The sequence below is a fragment of the Larus michahellis genome, chromosome 4, assembly GCF_964199755.1.
Source record: "Larus michahellis chromosome 4, bLarMic1.1, whole genome shotgun sequence".
Taxonomy (NCBI): Eukaryota; Metazoa; Chordata; class Aves; order Charadriiformes; family Laridae; genus Larus; species Larus michahellis.
Window position 1 is genome coordinate 50,302,342 of NC_133899.1, and position 23,618 is coordinate 50,325,959.

The following is a 23,618-nucleotide window of genomic DNA, read 5'->3' on the forward strand; positions in this document are numbered from 1 at the left end:
AAGCAGTCAAGTATCAGATAGAAAATGTAAGATACATCAAAATTTTGAAGCTATTGTTGGACAGGTAACATGGTGGCAGAGCCAGGTGATTCAAAGTAAATCAGGAAGAAAGAAAATCCTTACACCTCGCTTCACCTTGTTTTCAGATGACCTTGTAGTAACAAGTCTGTAACAAAAGCACACAGCATCCCTTCTCGGGTACAACAGAAACGGCAGCATCAGCTACACCTCTCCCTGAAACCCAAGGCGGGATAAGGAAACAGCAGCCATCTTGGCCCAATAAGAAACAGCACTACCCTTTTCGTTTTGTTTTCTCTTTTTTGTGTGTGTGTTTGGTTGGTTTTTTTTCTTTTAGTGGAACACCAGGTGTAGAAAATACTGCATATCCTGAAGCAGACTTTTGCACTAGGGCTAATTTTCAAAAGTTTATGAGATGCTTTTGAAAGAGCAGTAAGGTACTATTGAATAAAATAACATTTTTTATTTTTTTTTTAACTTTTCGAAAGCCTAAGGAGACACTGCGTAAAAGCAAACACATTTTGTGGAAGCACAGTGGATGCAAAATAAGTGACAAAGAAAATACATTTGACCATGTTAACAATTACAAAAAACATACATCACTAGTACCCACAACATGAAGCAGCTTTCATAAATTTGGAACACTGTAAAGACTGAGGTGTGATCTATGTTTTTGCTTACTGCTTTGTTTTACTTCAGAAATTCCGGCACTCATTTAGTATCACTGAGATGTTTCTAGACCTATTTCATGACAAGACAGGCACTATTATTTCAGCTGAACAATATGGCAGTACTTTGACTTAGGCATCACCCAAACTGGCACAGCTGGAAAAGGCTGTGCAAGAAAATAGAGAACCACAGGCCTCAAATCGAAAGACACTGTAGTCTTTGCAGCAGTCATTAGTGGCAAAAGGAGGAGGAAAGTATATAGGAAATGGATATGAAATAGAAGGATAAACTCAGAATTAACTGGCTGTAGCTTTTAGAATATATGCATAATCTAAAGACAACAGATGGATTGAAAAAAGTCTTACATCAAACTAATATTTCAGACAACTTAAAGCTGTAATGCTAGTTGCATCTGAATTTCTCTTTTTGACATTGAGATTTGGCTCTGAACCACTATTTCTTACATGACCTGTATGAAATTGGATTTTAAGTTCTGCATCATAAAAAGCAAAACTACCTACCATCTACCTAAACAATAGACCTTCACAAAAAAAGCTTTACAAAAAGTTGTGCAAATGAGATGGCTGTAACTGCTTATGACACATTACACCTTTGATACTGTCATGTTTTTCATATTATTATAAAACTATTGTTAAAGAAACCCAGCGATCTTAGACTACTGTTGCAAAAATAAGTTACAGTTTGCAAAAATAAAATCAACAGCATTCTAATCATCTGTTGGTTTGTGGTTTTTTTTAGATTAACTTGGATGACTCAAAGAATCCAGCAAGAATTTATACTCCTTTTTGTGTCCATTCAGATACCCATTAGAACAGAGCAGGACCATGTGTTTCTTCTCAGCAGCACCAATTTATTTCGGTGATCTTATGGTATACTGCAATATTCTTTCCTCACTTACTTTAACACACTAGGTCCTGCCCCCATCACCTTCACCCCCAACTTTCCTTAAAAGGACAGAGAAATAAAAAACAAGTTTCTGCACTCAGAAGCCTTACAGAGACATACATCTACCACAAGCAGTGAGATACAGGGGGAAATATGAAGTGATCATGGAAAAAAGGGGCAAGGTAACATCAATAAATGAATAAGGCTAATTAGCAAGTACAAGCCTTGATTGTGCTACTGTGTTCTCGTTTGTTCTTAGTTTCTCCATTACCTCAGTCACTGCTTCCTTTCCTGTTACATTTAGATAAAAAGGACACGTAATTTCATGACCGAAGGGTTCATAGCCTTGTAAAAGTAATACCTTAAGTTTTTGCACAAAATAAAATACTAGGATTGTAAAATCATTAAAAAAAAAAAGCAGGGGTGAGGAGAAGAGAGAAGTAGAAAGAAATCTATTAAGACAGAAGTGAAAAACAAAATATTGGTTATAAAGCATTGTCACTGCCAGTATGGCAAATGAGAGAAGACAAAGCAAAATATGTAGTATGATCGCAGGTAAAGAAGATAGGGAGAAGTTGCTCAAAGATACTGAAAGACATTTTCAACTAGGTAAAGCAGGAAAGAGAAATGAGTTGACAGTTTTATAAAAGCAGCAATATGATCACAGTGGCAGACCAAGGGTGGTGCTAGAAGAATATAAGCACCTAGATCTCTGCTGCAAAACTAAGGAGCAAATGTGAATGTTGGGGAAGATAAGGTTACTTACAGTGCTGCAATATAACAATATCACAGTCACCAAAAGAACTGGAACAATTTAGTCAGTTATTTTGAATGTACATCTTTTTAGCTAGCAAACAGTCTTGCTTGCCTAAGATTCAGGAGCTGAGACACCTAGCTAGACAGATAAATTATGTAACCTATTCATCCAAACATTTAGTATTATTACATGTTCTGTGTCAATATTTGACTATTGTGCAAAATACTGTTTACAGTATAATTGTACTAACTTTTCATAGAGAGCACACTGATGAGGAAAGAGAGAAATGGAACAGTGATCTGGAGGACAGGACTTAGGCAGTAATCTCACAGAAAGGGGTCCTGAAACACAAATTATTTAGAACAGGACTTGACTGCAGCTTCCCATAGCACATATTCTTATCTCTCAGCAAAGCGATAGCCAAGCCAACTATAATCGGCTAGAAACTTTCTTCTGTGAATAAGCACAGTGAGAGATAAGTCTGTACATGATGAACTTTTAACACATATGCCAGTGTTTATCGGTCAAACAGGAAAGTTTATTGTTAAAAGAGAACCAATTTAGATTAATTCACTTGCAAAGCCAGGCCTCCATGTCAAGCTACCATCAAATACAGGAAGAAAACAAGGTGATTGCTCACACAATGCGAACAAGTTATTAATAACTTTTAAATGGAAATATTTAGTCTGCTACTTAAGTTACCTACAGCAATATTCACAGCCCCTTAGCAACCCTTCTCTTTTTTTGCAAATACATAGCAGCCACCCACAAGCTAACGCTATCATCCTGGTCTATGGGACTGCTTGAAGACCAGCTAGTCAAAATTAAACACTTAACAGCTTGAGTATGTGTTTATCCGGAAGGCATATTCAAATAGTCTCCATTCTTGTAGGCCTTTTTACATATCCCAGCAATTCAGAATTTTAAAGAGCTATACCAAGACCTCTGGTGAGACCAGTGGAAAGGAACAAGACAGCATCAAAGGGAAAATATTTTTTTTTCCGTTTTTTGGATGGTAGTTTTTAAGAATAGTACTAATCTATCAGTTTTATTGAGCAGGAGAATTTATGCCCAAACTGATCCTGAGTTCCAGCTGGCGTAATGCCTTACAAACAAGTCAGCCGATGGAGCATTTCAGTAATTTTCTGTAAACTGGTTTTAACAACGATTTTCTGTTCAGGTAACAGAAACATATATCTATGTTAGTGCTATCCTGCCTAGTACTGGTTTGGGTTTTTTTAATTCACTTGAGCAGTCACTGCCCCTGCTTGTAATTGAATACTTATTTCATGCTGTTCAAAACAAACACGGCAGAAAAGATTTAGTAAACAACATAGATGCTTGAAGATGGTATAAGGTAGAGATTTAAATGACAGCAAGCAAACAGATCCCACCTGTTCAAGAAAGCATTTCCAAAGCGGCTGAGTTTGCGGAACGGCTTCTTAGGATCAACAACTAGGGCATTTCCAGGAACGTTTCCTTCTGAATCTCCATACATCACAGCAATAAAAGAATCTGTGGTAGGCTCTGGACCAATCCGCATACCTGGAAAGTCTTGTTCGAGGAGATATCTGAAATGGAGAATACATAAAGTAACGGAATGAATGTCTGGGAACCATGGCAAAAGCAAATATCTGTAGTTTGCTTGAACATTCCCAAGGATATACCCGTCTGGACGTGTTCCTGTGCAACCTGCTCTAAGTGAACCTGCTCTGGCAGAGGGGCTGGACTAGATGATCTACAGAGGTCTCTTCCAAGCCCTATCATTCTGTGATTCTGTGATACACACCCTAGAATAATAAAATAACATTTTTCCTGCATTTCATTATTTCTATTCATTAGGAAAAAAACCCGAAACTGAATCCCAGTTTTTCACAACTAGGTAAAAGCATGAAGTAAATCCCTTTATAAAAACAGGGTGGAAAGCATTCCCTCAACCGCAGCACCTGACCCACTCAAGTGAATGCTTTCACCAATGATTCCAGTGCTGTAGCTCACACTACAAGACATTCCTGCTTCTGTGCGTGTTTGCAAGTCTATACAAGTGCTGCTGTTACTAAAAGGGAGCAATTTGAAACAGCACATGAACAGCGTCACTTTGCTGACATATCTAACCCTTTGATGAACTCGGTTACGGTGTATGATTTTACTATTTTTAACCCATCTTACCACAGGCAGAAATAACACAATTATGAGCCAACACAGTTACATCTGTTCGGGAGTGAGGAAAAGAGCTTTTATTTTGACCCATGTATCAAAAAGCAATTAACTAAGTCAGACCTGCAGAACTTCAGGCCTAACAGTAACGTCCTTCCAAGAGGCATCAAGTCAGGTAGCGCTGTACCAACAGAAACCATCTTGCATGTCCCTCTGAGTAATCTACTTAGAGACTTAGACAGCACACACTCAATGGACCAAGTCTGACACATACACCAAGTCTTGACTTTACAGACAACAAGGTCTCAAACAAAGGATGTGTAATATTTAAATGCTAAAACTTAATGGAAACGGAGCATGAATTTAGAGAAAAATCCTGTCTGCATCCTTTCCTGGATAGCAAGTGAGAAGCAAAAGAAATCCCAAGCCTATCAAGCAAGCCTCTGGCTTACAAAGTTGCTCTAGCCTATACTATAACTGCCACTTTTCAAAAAACTGGAGTAGACCAACCTGCCTAACATTAAAGAGTAGGCATTCACAACTTGAAAATGTTCACCTCAAGACTAAGACCAAATTGTTTTCAAGCATGCTGTAAGAGCATTAAAATTCTCCAATGAACTTAAATCATACAGTAATTATTAATTCCATGGTTCCCATGTCACCCTGCAGTTCTTAAAAAAAGCCAAACAAACTACAAAACCAAACAAAAACCACCCAATTTTAACAAACTATGATTTAACTTTTTACATAATCAAAGCTGGACTTCACCAAGAATTCTTCAGGCACAGGTGACGGTCCTACATCCGATGACAGCACTAGTTAGGTTTGAGCACATCTATATTAACATCTGTCCTTGAATAATAGGTTTGTTCTGGCCCTTAATCTAGCAGCACTATGCCTGTTATGCTATCATTTAATAAAGAAATACTAATTTGAGAGGACTTGCCGGTTGTTTTTGCTGAAAAAAACCCAAAACATTCTACAAAGTGTCTGTGCTTGCTGAACAATCTCTATTTGTCTTTAAATTCAATACCCAAACATTCTCAGACTTTATAGACCAGTGCAGGGAAGCTGAATTTAAGGAACTAAATATATACTACATGTTTCAAAGATCTTTTTCCACTAGACTTAGCAAACTGGCTCCAATCAGCTCAACCTATGATCTGGGAGGCTTAAATCATAGAACAGTTATTTACATGACGTTTCCTGAAGCTTTCTGCAATCGAACAAACAGAAAGACCCCCAACCCGCCAATGCTAAAAACTATGGGAAAGAAGGAACACAAGAACAATCATGCCAGAACATGCCAAAGTCAATTTGTTCTACTTCTAGAATAAGCTGTACCTAATGCACAGTAACAGGGAAATAAAACTAACCCTTGTCCAAATGCAAAAAACTCGATACTTTTGCACATGCAGGAGTGCACAATGCAGTATATCCCTCATCTTTACCAAGTAGATCATGTATCAAAATTAAGACAAAAGTCCTTTGATAGCTCAGCAGTTGAGCCCTTTATGCATGGAAATCCAGGACTTTCAGGTATTGCAGCAAACAGCTAAACACCTGAAACAGATGTGTGTTCCTGCCTCCTCACAGAACTCCACTGCAGACTAGAGCCCTCTAAAACAGGATGCAACGCTAACTCACAAGAGCCACTACCATTTTTCACTAAAACCAGGCTGGACTTACCCACAGCGCTGATTTTGAAAGATCAATTATACTTTTAACTTCTAAAATAAGATTTTTAGCTTGCCACAATGAAATATTCTACCTCAAAGTCTCCCAATTTTTCTTTTCTTCATTGCCCTCCTTTTTGAAGGGAAAGGATTTCTATAAGACGCGTAACTAAGTTCTTCTCTTGAGATGAATTGTCATTCCCAGACTTCTGCTGACAGAGGCAGCAAATCATAAGGTGGCAACACATACGACAAGAAGCTCCCAGAGCAGCAGTAAAGAACATTGTACTGAAATCAAATGCACGCGAGAGAAGTCCCAGATCCCAGGTCACAGAAAACTGCATGATGGGATGTGAATACAGGATAAGACACCTCCAGGGCAACAGGATAATTGCTATCTATCATAAACTCGTGAACCTGCCAGGCATGGTTACGGACATTTAGTGGTAGTGCTTTTTTTACATGACTAAAAAAAGTAATCTCATGGCCTGCTCATGAAGCTGCTGCACATGTAACATTTGCAGAATTCACAAAGAGTTGGAAGTATGGACTATCTGTATTTTCAGCTTGGAACTCAAACAATGCAGATTCAGATTAGTTACTTATTGAAAGGAAAGCACTACTGAACAGCGATGATATTTCCAAGTTAATGTCACAGATGCAGCTTTAAAACCCAGGCTTTTATAGCGGTAACAATCCAGAAAGGCAAGATCTCCTTTCAAATACCAAGTCCCACCCAACAGTCATATTGCTGAGCCAGGTACAGCTATTCAACAGACACAGGAAACACTTTGCAAGGCAGGTATTTTCCATTAAGACCAGCCCACAGTTGCATGTCAAGAATCAGTACAGACTAAAATAAACCCTAGTTCTTGAGCACTGGCTGTGCAATCTATATCACGCTTCCTCTCAGTATGAAAATACCAGTTTCACTTAGCCACACAAAAGAGATGAGCAGTCCTCTGTAAACTGAAAAGCTACAAATTTTTTTGTACCATATGCTATATTAACGCAGGAAAATACCTGGATTTTTTGCATCCACAACTCCATGCCCTTCTCAGGAATTTTCAGCAGAGAAGGAGTTCAAAATGGTTCACAGGAAGAATGCTTAAAAATAGCAAACATCCCAAAGACAGTCTAGATCAAACAACAGACATCCTGTTGACTCTTCTCCCTTTGTTTTTACCTGGGCTATAACCTTTCTGCTTTGCCAATAAACATTCATCTATGTTCCTTTGCAAGATCTATAGCCAGACTATGGGAAACTGGTTTACAAAGTTCCAGAGATAGCAAAGATTACTCACAGTTGTGGATACCGATAATCATCTGAGGTCTAAACGCTTCAGCTAAGCCATACGAACGCACGAACACAGGTGAGGTGGACAGAGCAGCATTGGGCAGGGACACCGTGTGACGCATGGGGAGACAAACTCAAGCCTCCTTTCACAAGGTTGCTCATCTCCATACTACATACTGCACCAAATCCTCCATGCTTTTTTTTTTTTTTCTAACACAAGAAAACTAGCAGATGTTTGCTTTAGTGTAAGAATTCTGCTCCGAGTAACTCAACTAAAACTTTCATGTAGAGCTGGTAACAAAGAAGTTCCAGCTTTCTCTCACAGAGATTTACAGGGACCTTTTCCCCCCAGAAGAAATAGATGCAGCCTGTAATTGCCATACAAGCGACTGCATACTACTTGCAGACTCCAGATATTATGCACACAAAAGGGTGCTTTCACAAAACCCAGTTCTGGCTGAGTTAAATAGAAGGAAGTTTACCATTTTAATCTCTGAGTAATACCTGTAAGCAAAATAAAAGCACAGCCTGGCAAGCTGAGGAATTTCCTTCTGTTTTTCCTCATCTTGGTAAGTTCTTTAAAAAAAGTCAGCCTCTTACACTTTTAAAAAAGAAAATTATTAACAAGTTAAACAGTATTAGATCAGAAGTTTAATTCATTGTTAGAAGGAGAGAAAAAAGGTTAGCAACTACAAACTTGCACTGACCAGCTCCTGTCTCTTTTTCAAACACTACAGTTCTCCTCTCCTGTCCCTCCTTTCCCCACTTCTTTCTCTAAAGCAGCCAGGAGAAACTGAGAGAATTATAGAAGCTGCAAAGCCAAGCAGCTCACACGCAAGATAAGCACTTGGCTCTCATCCATCCTCCCACCCCGTTAAAAACAATCAGACAAGTATTAACATTTCGGCCTGGATATATTTATTTGAATTGTCAGCACTGAATAAAAGAATATTACCACGCTACACCTTAGACAACGAAACTGGCAGGTTTCACTGCATTGTTCCAAGCGCAAAGAAGATAAACAGCATCAAGTGAAAAACCAGAAGAGCTGTTAGAAACCTGGAAGCGTTTGTTTGTATATCTTAATCCCCAGGGACATTCAGTCATTGCTAGATCTGTGTTTTCCATGAAGACTTAGTGGAAGGAACTGGGTGGATGTGGATGTGTCAGAGGTATGAAAATGTGAAATTCTCACGATAACGTCTAAATCAAAGTAAATCCCAAAGGAATACTTGTCAGCTAAACAGAATTGTTATGTTCACATATAAACCTAATAGTAAACACTTAAGTAGATCTAGTATGCCTTCCTGACTATGAAATGGACAAAAGTGGAACAAAAAAGCAGTTTTAATTAAGATTTAAAATAATGTTTGCTTGTCAAAAGGCTAATGGGAAAAAAAACCCTACAGTCCAACTTCATTTTAAGAAAAACTATCTATAATAAACCTGGAATTATAACAATCTTGAGAGCATATGACATTTTTCCATGGGAAATTCAGCCTACCAGAGGGGAAATTTATTTGTGGCTGACCTGGACACTATAATATTTTCCCATGTCTTCTTCTAAGTCTTGCCTTCAGTACAAAAGCACTTCTCTTTTTTTGCTTTTCTTTTTCTCCTCTAAATTGGTAACAGTCACTGGGACACTATTGTCTAAGTTGCTGCCCATCATGAACGGAGCATTTTCTCATGTGATTCAGCCAATTACTATCTATTCCATAGCGAACACTGATGTAATGAATGTTCATCATGGTGAGGTCAGACCATGGTCCTTTAGAAGGAGGAACAGCTGTTCTGTTACTGATTTGGGCTCAAGAGTCAATTCCTGTCTTCTCCAGTACCTAGTGAGGGATTAAACCACTCTGCAACCTACCCAAAATGGGGACAGGACAAAGGGGTAAGTGAAGGAAGAGAAAGGCACATCACAGTAGAAGTCACCTCCTCCACTGAGTCAGATATTTTAATAAAACGCATGAGAAAACATCTTTGAAGATTTTATCTATGTCAAATTTGCCTGGGCATCTTTGCCCAGCAGTGACCAACACTAAAAAAGCTAGAAATAGCTGTAATAAGTGACACGTGTTTTCTCATTCAGACTGTACATTAGTATCAGTCAACCAATCAGCTCAGTAGTTTATGGTTCAGGTGATAACAAGTTACTCACAAAGCAACAGTACCAAAAATACATCTAAGGCACTGCAAGGAATACCAATGTTCCTAAGCGCAATATTGACTTGCACTCCAGCCAAATACGGGCCACTGTAAAGGACAGAAAAGTTGAATGTCCATAAATCAAGTATGTGTGTTCTCATCCAAGGCAGTTTCTTAGAGGGGAAAAAAGTTTCCTATGAATTGCAAGTGACACAGCAACTCAGTGGACAGGCAGAACAAGTTCTGGTACGTACGTATTTGAGACTGTTCTGTCTCCGTATTACCTGTGCTCTCTCCATCCCCTGTCCATAAGCCAGGCAACACCACTTGTCTGGAAATATATACAGACTTACAAAGCTGCTGTACTTCTTAAAGAATAAAATCAATCAGGCATGACTGAAGAAGTGTTAGGAAAACCCAAATCAGCCACTTTAAGTGTTTGCAAGAATGCAGTAATAATCAGTAAAGAACAGAGATCAACTTAAAGCTTCCAATTAGCTAGTTGTAAAACCAGAAAAGAAACATGATTATCTCTGTAAACATCTGAAAAGTTCTCAGGTGAGTTAAAGGTAAACATCACTCTTCAGTGGAGAAGAAGAGAGGTAGGTCTTTCACGCTGTAAAAAGAAAACAGCGTTATTGCAAGGCTGCCTGTAACCTTTGGAACCGAAAGAGAAACATTTGTAAAATTTACAGAAGGACAATAATGAACTTCAGCTATAACAAGCAGGTAAAAATTTGATCCAAGTGACCCCTCGGTGTCTTTTGCAGGGTTTTATATCATCTTAGACTGATCTGCAAGGGGCATATGAGAGGCAAGCACACTCAAATATATGCAAAATATTCACAAGCTCCTAATACCCAAGGCACACTTCAGCTTCCTAAAATCAGTTACCAACAAACTTAGCGATAAGGAAGACAGGAAAAGAGAAAATAGTACAACAGCAGCAACACTGTTAAGCTGCCTTATTAGGCATTGATATTGCTTGTTCAATGCAATTCACCAAAAAAGCTGGGGGGGGTGGGGAAGGACTTTCCAGATACCGTGTGTTTTTTGGCCCAAAACTGTCACCGTGTTTCTCTCTCATCTTCACATCCAATCTACACATTAAACTACTTTTGGGAAAGAAGAGGGAGGAGGTAAGGGTAAACGGCCTGTGATGGCCGATGCGGTCATGCCGGTTTAACGCCGAGCGCCGATTTTTTCCTTTGAAATAATTTAGAGATTAAAAAAATAAAAAGCTAAGAGGAAGTAGGCAACGAGGTTACGCTTTCTCGTCAGAACATGAAATCGAGATAATATTCTCAAACGGGAAGTTGGCGGGAGAGTTACAGGGCACGCAGCAGCCCCGGGAGCGGCACCCACCCTCGCCACGGCGCGGGGGGCTCGGGGGAAAGCCCCGCTCCTCGGGAGGGACACCGGCCGCGTCCCCGCCACCCCAGGCTGCCGGCAGCAGCCGGACGCCGGCCCCGCTGCAGAGCTGTTAGCCGCCCTTCACCGGCACAGGCGCTCCCCGCTCCGCCGTGCCGTAGGGGGCGAGCAGGCGGGGCGGCCGCTGGCCCGCCCGGCAGGGTTCGCCGCGGGGTGCGCTGCCAGGGCGTAGGAGGCATTTCTCCCAGAGCAGAAAGGCCCCGGGCAGGACGTGAGCGAGGATTACCGAGGGGGCGGCGGGGGCGAGGCGGGCAGGGCGCCGGCCGGCGGTCCCCGAGCGGGTCCGGGCGCGGCGGCGGCCTCGGGTGAAGGAGCCGCGCAGCAGCTGGGGGCGCCTACCGGATAAAGGTGGTCTTGCCGGTGCTGTACTGCCCGACCAGCAGCACCATGGGCTTGTTCTCGAAGTCGGCCTCCTCCAGGGCGGGCGAGTGGAAGTCATGGAAGCGGTAGTGCTCCTCCAGCGGCAGCAGCTTGCGGAGGTAGAGGTCCCGCAGCCCCCCGGTCACCGTCTGCACCACGTCGCTGCCGGCGCCGCCGCGCTCCCGCCCGCCGCCTTGCTTCCCCAGCCAGCTGAACATCCCGCCGCCGCCAGCGCCCCGCCGCTCTGCCGACCGCCGCCGCCGGCGGAGGAGGAGGTGGAGGGCGGGGGGGGAACGGGCGGGCGGACCCGGCCCCGGTGCGGGGGCGGTGCCAGCAGCGCTGCCCGCACCCGGCAGCGCGCCGCTCCCTGCCGTAATACCCTCGGTTTCGGGTGCGTTTGGGGTTCTTTTGAGAAGGATGTTGTTAGTTTTTCAGAACCAGAGGATCTTTAAAATTTTTTTAATTCTTTTACTATTTTTAACCATGATTCCGCCTCTGGAGGTTAATTGTACCTGCCGCTCTTTCCGCCCCAAAATTTCATCCCCCTTAAAATGACACCCGGAAACGCTTTGACAACTCCGGCCTGAACATAGGATCGCCCAAATGCTCCTCATGCTTTCCTGATGATGGCTGCTGGCTTTGGATGCCAAAGGAGTGTGTAACTAAGAGGCGTGGGCATTAGCTACGATGTTGGGCAACTGTTTTAAACACAGTGAAAACTCTTAGTATAACATTGACATTTTGCTGTGGGACGTGTGTAGCAGATACAGCCGTTAGTTTTAACCTTAGGTCTTGATATTGTGTTAAGCCACTTGGATGGATCACTATTTCCATTTATGTTTCAAGAGATTTTAGTGGAATACAATATCATATTCACTAAGACATTGAAAAAATCAGTAAAATTAATGCTTTTTTTCCTCTAGCTTAAAAGTTTGTGCTCAGTCACTACTTAGAAAACACAAGCTTGGTCTCCCAGTTAAAAAAAAAGGGGGGGGGATATTTTGCTGAATCTGTGTGTAAATATAATGCTGAAAGTTTATCTTTTGTATTGCACACTTATGTCCTTGGCTCCTTTGCCACATCGTTATCATCTAAATCCCTTTTTGCTGGTCCAGCACACCTACTGATTCACATTTTTAGCTATGTACCTTTCTTCCTGCTGATTTCCATCTTGAATATTACCTTTTCTTTGTATGCTCCAGCTCTTTTCTAAATAAATCAGCAGGTTTAGATGTGCCCTTTCTATCTCCCTCCTCCTCATGCTGTTCCTCAAAGAGCAGATGTTAGGCTTTAATAATGCTCAGTTCTAAGCATTTAACCACTCTGCCTTTTCTTGGTTCCTTGCTTCACATTTTATTTAGGGCTGTGCACATGTTTTGCAACTCTTTTGTTGCAACTTCCATGCTGAGTCAAAGATTTTATACCATTTCATGTAGAGCTTTGCTGACGGGCTTCCTAATTTTTTTTTTTAAATCCCCTTTTTATAGTTTGGTTTTGCACTCCTCTCATTTTCATGTCTTTTCCCTGTAGGTTAATCCATTGGTAATTAAGTTATCCTTGCAGTTACTTAACATCTTCTCCAGGCCACTTTAGTAATTTCTTTTAAATAAGTCTTATACTACCACATCTTTAGGAGTTGTGGCTACTCCTGATCATTTATTATCTGCAGAAATACCAGAGCTGTGGAAAACATAAGTAGTGCAGTCTGGGGTGAGACCACTTTCCCACTCATCTTTGGGGCATCCAGTATTAGCGACAGGAGAACATCATGGAAAAAGAGCAGGTACAATATTGTCTCAGACTGTCCTCCCAGCCTCTGGGAACTGATGTTTCAGTGCAGGACTGAGGCAGATGCGGAGCCTTTGTGGTTTTTTTTTGCATCCAGTAAATGCACCAGTCAGTTTTTTTGAACTTGTAAACTTTTATCAACAACAACATCAGGGGCAAAGAGGTCTATAACTTAATTGCATGTTGTGTGTAGAACTACCTTACTTTGTTAACTTTGAACCTGCTGCTTGCTAGTTTTGTTTGATCCCCTCCAGGGCTTGTGTTAAAAGAGAGGTGTACAGTCGCTCCCTGTTCATCTCCCACAGGGCACCCCAGATTTCACGGATCTCTCACTTCTCTGCCTTTCACTCCTTTTGTCTTTTTTCTAGGTTGCAGATTTCCTATCTCTTCACCCCTTGTGTGGAAGCTGTTCCACCTCTGTGATCAGCCCTGTCACTTTCCTCTGTAGTCTTGTTGAATATAGAGAACGCAGAGATACTGTATGATTATTTCATGTTAGCTTTTTGAAATGGGGTAAAGTGTTCATTGTTCTCGGTGACCCCTTTGCGGCTGCTGGAAAGCTGCAGGAAGGGCAGGGAAGTGTTTGCGCTCACACACCTCGTTCTGCTTGTCTTCAGATTTCCTGCATAGATGCTTCCTGCTGTCAGTGGGATAATTTTTGCCCTTCAGACAATAAAGCTCTAACTGTATACGAGAACATGGGAGTGCTTCCAAATTCCCGGGTCTGACTGTGCCCTCTGGCTGCATCCCGTCCCATATTGTGATGAGATCCAGCATGCATCAGCACGACTGCCGTCTTTGCTCTCTTGTTTCCATGGGAGGTAAACCCTGGGCATATAGCCCACACAGGATCTGTATGGGCTCCCATAGTGTGCACCACAGGTGAGCGTTCACTGACCTGAGTGGAAACAGAAGGATTATGTTTCTGTGCACCAGAAGGAGGAGACCCTCGACCTTGAGGGCACAGGGATTTGTAAGGCTTCCATTTTTGTCCCACAATAACAAGATCTCTTGACAAAGGATACTATAGCAGAACTGAGGAGCAGGGAAGCCTGCAGGAAACATGGGCTTGTAGATACAAGACATCTACTAAATAAATCAATAGCATTGAATAAAAGTTAATTTAGAAAAAGAATCAATCGAGACCTGGATTCCATCTGTCAAAAAAAACAGACCACTTACTTGAAAGGAGCCATGTCGACATGATGACCAAAGTGTCAGAAAGTGGAAAGTTAATGTTCTGTTAACTTCAGTTGCAATACTCTACAGCAAGTTAAAAAATTGCATTTGGGTGGGCAGTGTTCGGTATACAATCTTAGATCTGCTTTCTCTGTGTTTCTTGTGTCTTTTCAAGATGTAATATTCTCGAAACATTAAAGCTTTAAACATTTGGTATGTGTCAACAACATTTAAGTCCAGCTTAATAAAATAAATTAGCATGATTCCTTTCTTGTAGAGATGGATTTTAAATGTAATCCTAAACTCAAGGGGTCCCAGGATCCTGGGGCAGTTCACGTATAGGTCTGGAGCAGGCGTATTTTCTTCTTCAATATTTTTTCAGCAGCTATGAAATAAGTCTGCATGTTGTCTTCAGTTGTCTTGCTAATAGAGGAAGAAGCACCTAAAATAAATGGCTTTAACGTGTATTTGCTGTGAAAAAAAGTTTATTTGCTGTAACTCTGACTCAAAAAAAAGTATTTTATTATATAAAGTTTAATATTTATTTACATTCACATAAAGGCTCCTTAGTTCACAAATGGGTTTTGTTTTAGAGACAATGGATTATATTCTCTGCTGTATTTCTGGATTGAAAATCCTCTCTTTTTATAGCACAGGTAGAGCACAAACACGGCCAGCGTAAACTTCCTCACGCTTCCTCGTCCATGCGTTTTGGCCTTGGCCTGAAAGGTCACTTCTGCAAGCACGAGCAGAGCACAGCCTCACCTAGCCACGCTCCTGAGGCTGTCAACGAGGGAAGCACATTAATTTATTAAGGAAGACCTCTGTTTTTTTGTGTTTATTCCCTCCACTGACAGACATGCTTTAACATTTTTGATGACAAATGAGGTGCTATTCTTAGCATTCTTTGGCTTTTCTTCACTTCCTAATCAAATTCCTTTTTTTTCTTCATTAACAAGACGCATAGATATTTTATTTCATATTCCCTCGTGCCGGGCAATCGGCCAAATGCTGAGTTCCCTTTCTATCAGGCGCACACGTACCATCCGCATTGGGTGTTTTTTGCAGTGGTTGCTCTTTCTTATGCTGCTTTTTCCGCTCCACGGCAGTCCGCAAGGCCTGAAGAATCAAATCTTTATTGTTCTGGACGTTGTAGTAACTTAGGTTCACCAGTTTGTCAAAATCTTCCTCTGAATAACTCAGATTGTTTATGTAATATGGACCACAGGTATTGGCAACATCAACATCACCTTCTGCCATCTCTGAGGGGCTACGTTTAACACCTAAGGGACAAACAATGACTCCGTTAATTAGCAAAAAGCAGTTGGGTTTTTTCTCAGGCATGCACACATAGAGGATCACAACCTGAAATTTTCCTTCCACAGGTGTTTTATTGCTGGGATATTTGGTTGGCAGCAGCAGGCGGAGAAGCTGCTGGTGGGTGAGGCGAGTAGGGGTTGTCCTGGGTACTTTTGGAAATTCCAAAACAAGTAGCTCCTCTTTTAAGCACAAAAGGGTGAGACTCCCTGCCTCCTCCTGTGGCTCTGAAGAGAGCTGTCAATATGGTCCCCAAGTCACCCTCAGCGCTGATGCTCTCCCAGCCCCAGCCCCCACCTCACAGTTATCTCAGCCCCCTACTTTTAGCCAAGGTGCAAGTAAATGGCAACTACTCTTCCTCTCTTTCCTCCCCTTTTCCCAAAGCAGACGCTAACAGCAAGGACCTCATGACAGCTTGGTTTCTTTCCAGGTGATGGGCCTGAAGCCACTGCCACTTTCTGTGCCTTCCAGCTTTGACTCTACATCATGTTATTTCCCTCACTACTATCCTTCTATGCCTCCAGAAATAGGCTGCTGAAAATCCATGTATTTATTTCAGTGATTCAAGCTGAAGCAGACCTGCCTTCTCAGTGACCTGATAGGTATTCTTTCCTCCTGGACAGCCTAGCACTTGCTCTAGCACAGTCTGCTGCATGATCTTGGTTCCTACTGGGAAGAATTGTCAAAAAATACAGAAAACAGACCTAAACAACTAGATTCTGTTATCTAAACTGAGAGACTTCACAGAGTCATTATCTGGACATATCCCGGAACCAGATGGCACAAATATTTACGGTAATTTCCTTGAGCTACCTACTACTATAAAAAACTACAGGCTTTAAGTAACCTCCACAGCGAGACTGAACCTAATAGTGCCCGAATCACTAAGATTTGGCAGGGACACTGAAAGAACTTCTCATGCCCATTTCATCATCCCAGGATAATCAACACATATATCAAAGATACAGCAAAATAATTAGGTAGATAATTCCCCAAGTGTCATCTCTGGAAATATTATATCCATCATATCTTATGATCTGAAGACAAATTTTCTTTTTTCTTAATTTATTTGACAGTAGAAACTCAATCCAAAGCTAATGCAGAACTTCTTTTGCAGGCTATCGCAGAGCAAATATTCACAGGGCCCTCCACAGTATGTTGTTGGTACAGGGCGAAAAAATACCCAAGGCTTGCCCTGGAAATCACAAATCTCAGATGCAGAAGATGTAAAACACATCTTGTAACTTGTTTTTCTAGGAGCTTCATAGATCACCTGGGATTCAAAATAATAGCTGATCTCAGCTTGGACCCAGCCAGCTGCTCTAGACAGTGACACCATGAGTGGTTTTGATTTAGCTGCTGTTTGAGACACACCGACACTTACTGACTTGGTGGAAATACATCTGTACACTAAACTCAGTAGACGCAACATGCACGCTGTGAGCTGAGGGTGTGTTTTACATGATATACTCAGTGCACAGTAGGCAAACTTGCCCTTCTTGAACTCTGCACTTGGAGAGTGTAAGAACCCACTTGGCCATATTAGTTTCTGCTCGACTCTGCACTGGTGCGGCAGAGCATATGGAAGGCTGAACTTATATCTACCTGTTAGTACGCAGAACAAACAGGTTCTCAGAAGGGAAGAGGTCAATTAATTTGGTTAGATTCTGCAGATTCCTGGACTCCCATCTGTGTCTTTGACTGCTAAAGGCCAGCTGAGGATCCCACCCCTGGGCCAGAGACCCGAAGATGTAGAGATCCACTGCTGCGTGCTAGCCTGCATGCCTGACATGACAGCTCATGAGGGCTGTTTCTTCCTTCCCCGTCATTCCCACGGACCCCTCAGTTTTCTAATAGCTAGTGTGAGGGAAAGAGAGCAGTAACAACCCAGAAATAGTAGATAATACTGTCAGGGATAGATAACACGGGTTAACAAAGGCAGGAAATAAAACTTGATCCCTCCTCATCACAGATGAGAGACCATCAGACACAAGGGAATTTTTCTCTCAGCCTCCAGTGAAACCATCAGACTGGCAAGAGGGTGTTACTGTAGCGAACAATCACCCTCCACAGTCACAGATACCGAATCACCTGTACTAGAGCAAGGGAACAGGCATTGGGAAAATCTCTCTGACAGAACTGCATGCATTTCAGGAATCTTCTCTAACAACACCAATCTAACAACATTGATCAAAGGGCTCTGATTTTCCTTGAAGGCTCTCTCCGAGTCTGATAGGTGGAACTAGATGATCTTTAAGGTCCCTTCCAACCCAAACCATTCTATAATTCTAGGTACTCCTCCTGGCTTTGCAGACAGAATTACAAGGAACTGATACCACTCAAGTGAAGCAGTCTAAGCCTCACACAGAGAATCCCCTTTCTATTTGATCATGGAATAGTCTAACCAGTGCAGAAGTAACCCCATTTGAATGTCAGTTTTACTCGTTTACTGCCCAGGCTCTAAATTCCCTGTGCTGAACAAGCTGATGGATGAGCTGGCTGTGGAAAAAACTGGCTGTTCATGTGATTGAACTAATACTTCACATGCTGTACAATTTAGACCTGTGCTAGGGCATGGTACTGAAGCATTATAAATTAAGCTGATCTCTGCCTGTCACTAACAAAGGGCAGACATCCCTTCCCAGCCTCCCAGGACTTTCTGCAGCATCCATGCTGCTGCTGTGGAGGTCAGGTCTCAGCTGCGAGGTGGCAGCCCACCCAAAAAACCGCATGGGCCAAGCCCTTCCAGCTCAGCTCAGCTGAGACTTCATCTGTGGGGGCCCAACAGGGACCTCTTCGCTCTCTTTCCATTTAGTCTCATCTTGCAGCTACCAGCTGAACCGGTTGGGCAGCACAGGCTTGCCTCAAGTGTATGTAATATGCAGATATCATGCAAATCTTCATATAGATCTTCTACATACCTAGTAACACCCCATTTTAGATTCCCTGGTAATGTATGTTGTCATGTAGCATCTACATATCATCTGGTGTACACCTGATGTTAGATAGCTGAGTTAGGCACATCCCTGGGTTCTGGAAATTATTGAGGGGGAGAGGGGAGGCAAACTCCCTCACAGAGCAGTACAGAAGCTAATTCTCGGTTCCTGTTCTAGTTCTTTCTCCTTTTCTTCTTTCTCTAATTCTTTCTACAAAGGGCAGCTGCAGAAACCAGCCTTTCAGTTACCTGATCAGTGCTAAGAGCTGGAGTAGAATGGTATATGTACGTGCGTAAATACCCTTAGACTATTTGAATCGTGTTCAAAATCCCAGTCGTATACCTCAAATGTGCAATGAGCTCAATCCAGAATATCTACAAAGCAAAAGCACCACATGATTTTTTATGACTTATTTAAAAAAAAATAAAGGAAATGAATTAATACAATTGGGATAATAGTTTCTACATTTGTTTTATTAAATTTAATGTACAATATACCAGCCTAGAATTTTAAATTTCAGTATACTGGGGGGCTTTGAAGTGATTGAAAAATAAGTGTTCTCACAGCATGAGTTAGGAATTTTATCATCTGGAGAAAGAGTAACTGAAACTTTTGGCACGAGTGGAGTGGTATGGTGTTTTGGGATATGGTACCAGGACTTATATTTCATCTGTTTTGAAATGGCTTGCAATGTTGCTACTGAAACTCTAGAAATTCCAAAGTAGGACTCACTGTAGTGAACAAAAACTGTCGGCGTGGCTCAGTGTTGCATTTTCATCACTCTACTATGGCTCAGTGTTATATTTTCATCACTTTGCTAGTTCACACTTTTGTTTGCAAGGTTATCTGCCTAACTGTAAGCCTGGAAATTATTTTAAACAATGAAATACGTAGATTCCCCAGGAGTACGTAGATTCTCTAACAGGAAAGGATGACAAGTATGAGAGGAAATAACCCTGCTAATGTCTGCCACTGCAGATAAACAGAATATACTTTTATCAGTAAACTCTACAATCTACATATGAAAAGCCAAAAAGAAATCTGAAGAGGGGCATACGTGCCAAAGGCTGATCCCAGCTGCTGCTCTACTGTCCGGGAAAAATTACATATTTTAAGCTTCTTGATATGGTTCAGATCTAAGCAAAGAGAGTCTGAGCCTGTGTTTACAGCATGATCTGAAGAACGGATATTGCACAGTAAAAAAGAGAAAGAAGGTGGCTGCTGCCTCTGTTAATGCAATGGGTAACTGTAAGCTTACCAGGTGCTTTGTAGTCTCTGAAGGTGTCATTTACCAGAGGGAAAAATATCACAATAGGGGTTTCTGGGCTCTCCTTGTCACCAATAATGTAGCATTCCTTCAGATGTGGGGTTTCCTGGTCATCTGGCACCTTTGTAGGGAAAGGAATTCCTTGTTTTGCAAAGTATTTAGAGGCTTCTTTCAGGGGCTGGTTGCCACAATAGGAAAACAAAACAAAAGAAAACATCAGAACATAGGGAAGCACTTTGAATTTGACCAAAACCCAATTTCGCTGGGAATGTTTGTGAGGTAAGGGCCAAATTCTGACAGAATTTGTGTGATGTACCCCACAGTGATGTACCCCGCTTAGGTGTAGACTGTATATGGACCGAAGACCTGGAAGACAAAGTTGAGTGGAATGGATCTGCGTCCACATGCCTGTCTTTGAAAATCTACATCCCACATTTAGATATTAAAAATGCTGCCTTTAGGCAAGTTTTTATCCCTAAGGAATTTAAAGCTCCTAAATACAAACTGTTCTTGCATTTATTTGCATATCTGGTCTTCTGCATCAAACCCTTCTATTGCTACAGTTGTATTGCCCTGAATGTACACTTTCCCATGCATAAGACTATGTATGATTGCATTGAGAAGTCTTAGACGATTTTTAAATGCATTTAGCTTCATTCATTCTACATCTGACTGCCTTCAAATCAGCTAAAAAACATTTACACATAAAAATGGGCAGATTCAGTTTCCTAAATGCTTACCTCCTGGTAACACTTGTACTGTTCAATAAAGATATGTGACCCTGGTAAACTGTTAGCTTACTTACACTTCCCAGATACTGGGGAAAAAAGTTTCTATGAGTAGAGGATCAGCCATTCTGGGAACTCAGTGATGAAACAGAAAAGTCAGTAAAGAAAAATGTAGAAGGCTCACCCCTGTCTGGGAACCTGAACTGTAGTTGAGATGCAAAATGACATCCACTTTCCTTTCCGGTCTCATAAGGGGTGGGTAACTGGTAGCAAAGGCAAATGCAGTATCAATCAGGATGAGGTAGTCTGTTGCTGCTGTCAGGTGGTTGGGCTGCGAGTCAAGCTCACAGTCTAGAAAAGAAGCATTTTTTTGTTCAGAGGGGGTGCTCAATGCAAGAGAGGTGCTGAGGAAAGTCAGTTGTTAACAAAAAGAGAATTCAGCTTTTCTTGGGTCTAAGACCTACCTATATAGCTGATAGCTGCAGTTCAGTCATTTCTCAGTTCCTCTTCCACCTTCCTCTTTTCACTATTTACTCTGCAATTTCTTTAGCTTTTCTCTAATTAAGAGGGATTAACTTGGGGCTCAGGAGAATAGAGTTAATTCCATCCCCTGGTTTTGCGTGTGACTTTGATCAGGTCGGGTTTTTTTTCTTTTTTTCTTCTAATACGGAAAACATTAAAAAATTTTAATGTCTCGACAGGCTAAAGACTAAAGATGTTTGGTGCCTCGCCTGTTATGAGAACAGTCACACATAGAATCATAGAATGGTTCGGGTTAGAAGGGACCTTAAAGACCATCTAGTTCCTGCCCCCCTGCCATGGGCAGGGACACCTTCCACTAGACCAGGTAATCTGGACCAGGACTTCTACTATGGTACACAGAAGATCTGGTACCAGACCGAACACAAATTCCCAAACTGGGTAACAGGGAATACTGTTACAAAGGTTACATCTTAGTTATGAGTAAAAAAGTAACACGAAACAAGGCTTCCTCCCACATCCCTTGAGTATTGGCCAGGCAAGAGACGGCGTATGATGGCACCAGTGCCATGCCACAAGCGTGCAGGCTGGCTGGCTGGCACATCAGCAGACACAGGCTGGTTGACCAATCAGGATCTTTCTCATCTATCAGTCACCAGACTTCATGACATTTTTAAGAACTTATTTCTGAAGCCTCTCCTGCTACCTAATTTCAGCTTTCAGTGACAAAGAGTTTCAAATATTATCAGAGGATGGGAGTAGAACAAAAAGGCAGCCGGCTTGATAATCTCCTAAGCATTGTTTCTTTTTCACAAGGATGGTTTAAAATATAACTAACAGAGGCTATTATTACCATACCTTTCCATTTGGAAAACTCGCTCTCTAGGTAGTTGTTGTTCATCTGGAGGCCCTTCAGGAAGTTATGGATTTCTGAAGCTGCTGGCCGTAACATGGCAACCTCTCGGAAAATGTCTGAAAAGCTGTCAGTGGGACAAACCACTCGAGTATCCAGCTCATTTGGTCTTTTAGGGAATAGGGTTTCATCATCTGCAGAAGAAAGAATAATAGTTCTTTTATGTGGTTTCACTGTTGATGTCAATCTGTGCAATCATCATTTGTCTCAACATTTTGGCAAAACTTGGACTTCTTTCTCTTTTTATTGCTAGGATCTCCACAAATCTCACAGTTTTTCAGCTAAGCTTTGAAAAATCTATTTCTTCTTCTCACTCCACAGTGGTGCTAAGCTTTGAAAAATCTATTTCTTCTTCTCACTCCACAGTGGTAAAGGCCTTGTTTGTACTGCAAAAGAGTCCAACTCACCTACAATAATTTTCTTTAATTTCTATGATTTTATCTGCTACAATATCCTGCACTTACCGTGTCTTCCTTTGCTACTCTGTGTTACAGTTTCTCTCAGCAACATACACATAAAAACACAAACATAACTAATGTTTCTTACTAGCAAGTGCAAGCTCCTTGTTTTAACAACTGGGAACTACCCCCTACAACTGCAAGAAGATAAAATAAATCACCCTTTTTGCTACAATCCTCTTCCTTCTCATCTTTTTTTTTCCCTCTGTAATATGTCTCCCTGGTGTATTTCCTCCTGAAATCCCACCCTGCAGGTCTGTCTTAATGAGGTGGCGTGTTTTGCAAATCTCATCCTTATGACTAGTTTGGAGTGGCTTTCAATAGTACTGAAGTTTGTATCCATGCTTTGTAGACTCCAGAGATGCAAGGATGGTGTTTGCTCTTGTTTCTGTGAAGCCTCATGCCATGTTCCAACTTACAAGAGAGGAACTGGGAGACTGTGGATTGCTAGGGCAGGCTTCCAGCCTCTTCTGCTCTACAGGGGTATTTTTCTCCAGTTTTACCCTTGTTCTCTGAAAATGGCTCATATGAGGGCTATTCTCTCTTTTTTTTTTCCTGTGACAGATCCCGTGGTTTCTTTTCTCGCACAACTGAAATGATTGCCATACTGTAATACACGGCATGAATTTCCTTCTGGTTACCATGTGAGTTACAGGAATCCCTGAAGAGGAAATTCCAAAGTGGCTTTGAAAAATTCAGTCAGAGAATAGCAGCACAGAGCGTAAAAAAACCCCACAAAAACAAACAAACAAAACCAAAAAAACCCCACCAAACAAACATAATGGCATAAGAATATCCCACCTATTTCAGTAATTTTGTTTCGGGTCCACTTGTGCCAGAAGTCTTCTGAATGAACAGATATATACCAAGCATCCATAAGATTCAAGGAAAATACACTGCTCCAGATGCCTGTGGCGTAGGATATATTTGACAGAAAGTGAACCAGTAAAGACCTGGAAGCATTTTCATTCACGATGACCTTCAGTACCTTTTGCATTCTCTAGCAAACTTTATTCATTATGTTATCTTAGTGCACAAGGGGACTGTCTCTATAAATTGGTATATGAATCCATAATGTATATAAAGAATCTAATATATTGACATAAATAGGGGTAGGGGGTTGGACTAGG

At 41.6% G+C, this 23,618-nt stretch overlaps 2 protein-coding genes across 2 annotated transcripts in view; both read right to left on the reverse strand.

Moving 5' to 3' along the window:
* EHD4 (EH domain containing 4) overlaps positions 1-11,699 on the reverse strand; it is a 32,464-nt gene extending 20,765 nt beyond the window's left edge. The window contains exons 1-2 of the mRNA XM_074584644.1: positions 11,402-11,699; positions 3,745-3,921 (exon numbers count right to left, since the gene is read on the reverse strand). Coding sequence (XP_074440745.1) covers positions 3,745-3,921; positions 11,402-11,640 — 416 coding nt within the window. The 5' untranslated portion in view covers positions 11,641-11,699. The remainder of the gene's footprint in view (positions 1-3,744; positions 3,922-11,401) is intronic.
* Positions 11,700-15,361: 3,662 nt separating this feature from the next.
* LOC141741582 (cytosolic phospholipase A2 epsilon-like) overlaps positions 15,362-23,618 on the reverse strand; it is a 38,400-nt gene continuing 30,143 nt past the window's right edge. The window contains exons 17-21 of the mRNA XM_074582429.1: positions 23,290-23,397; positions 21,976-22,164; positions 20,822-20,988; positions 19,901-20,087; positions 15,362-15,672 (exon numbers count right to left, since the gene is read on the reverse strand). Coding sequence (XP_074438530.1) covers positions 15,362-15,672; positions 19,901-20,087; positions 20,822-20,988; positions 21,976-22,164; positions 23,290-23,397 — 962 coding nt within the window. The remainder of the gene's footprint in view (positions 15,673-19,900; positions 20,088-20,821; positions 20,989-21,975; positions 22,165-23,289; positions 23,398-23,618) is intronic.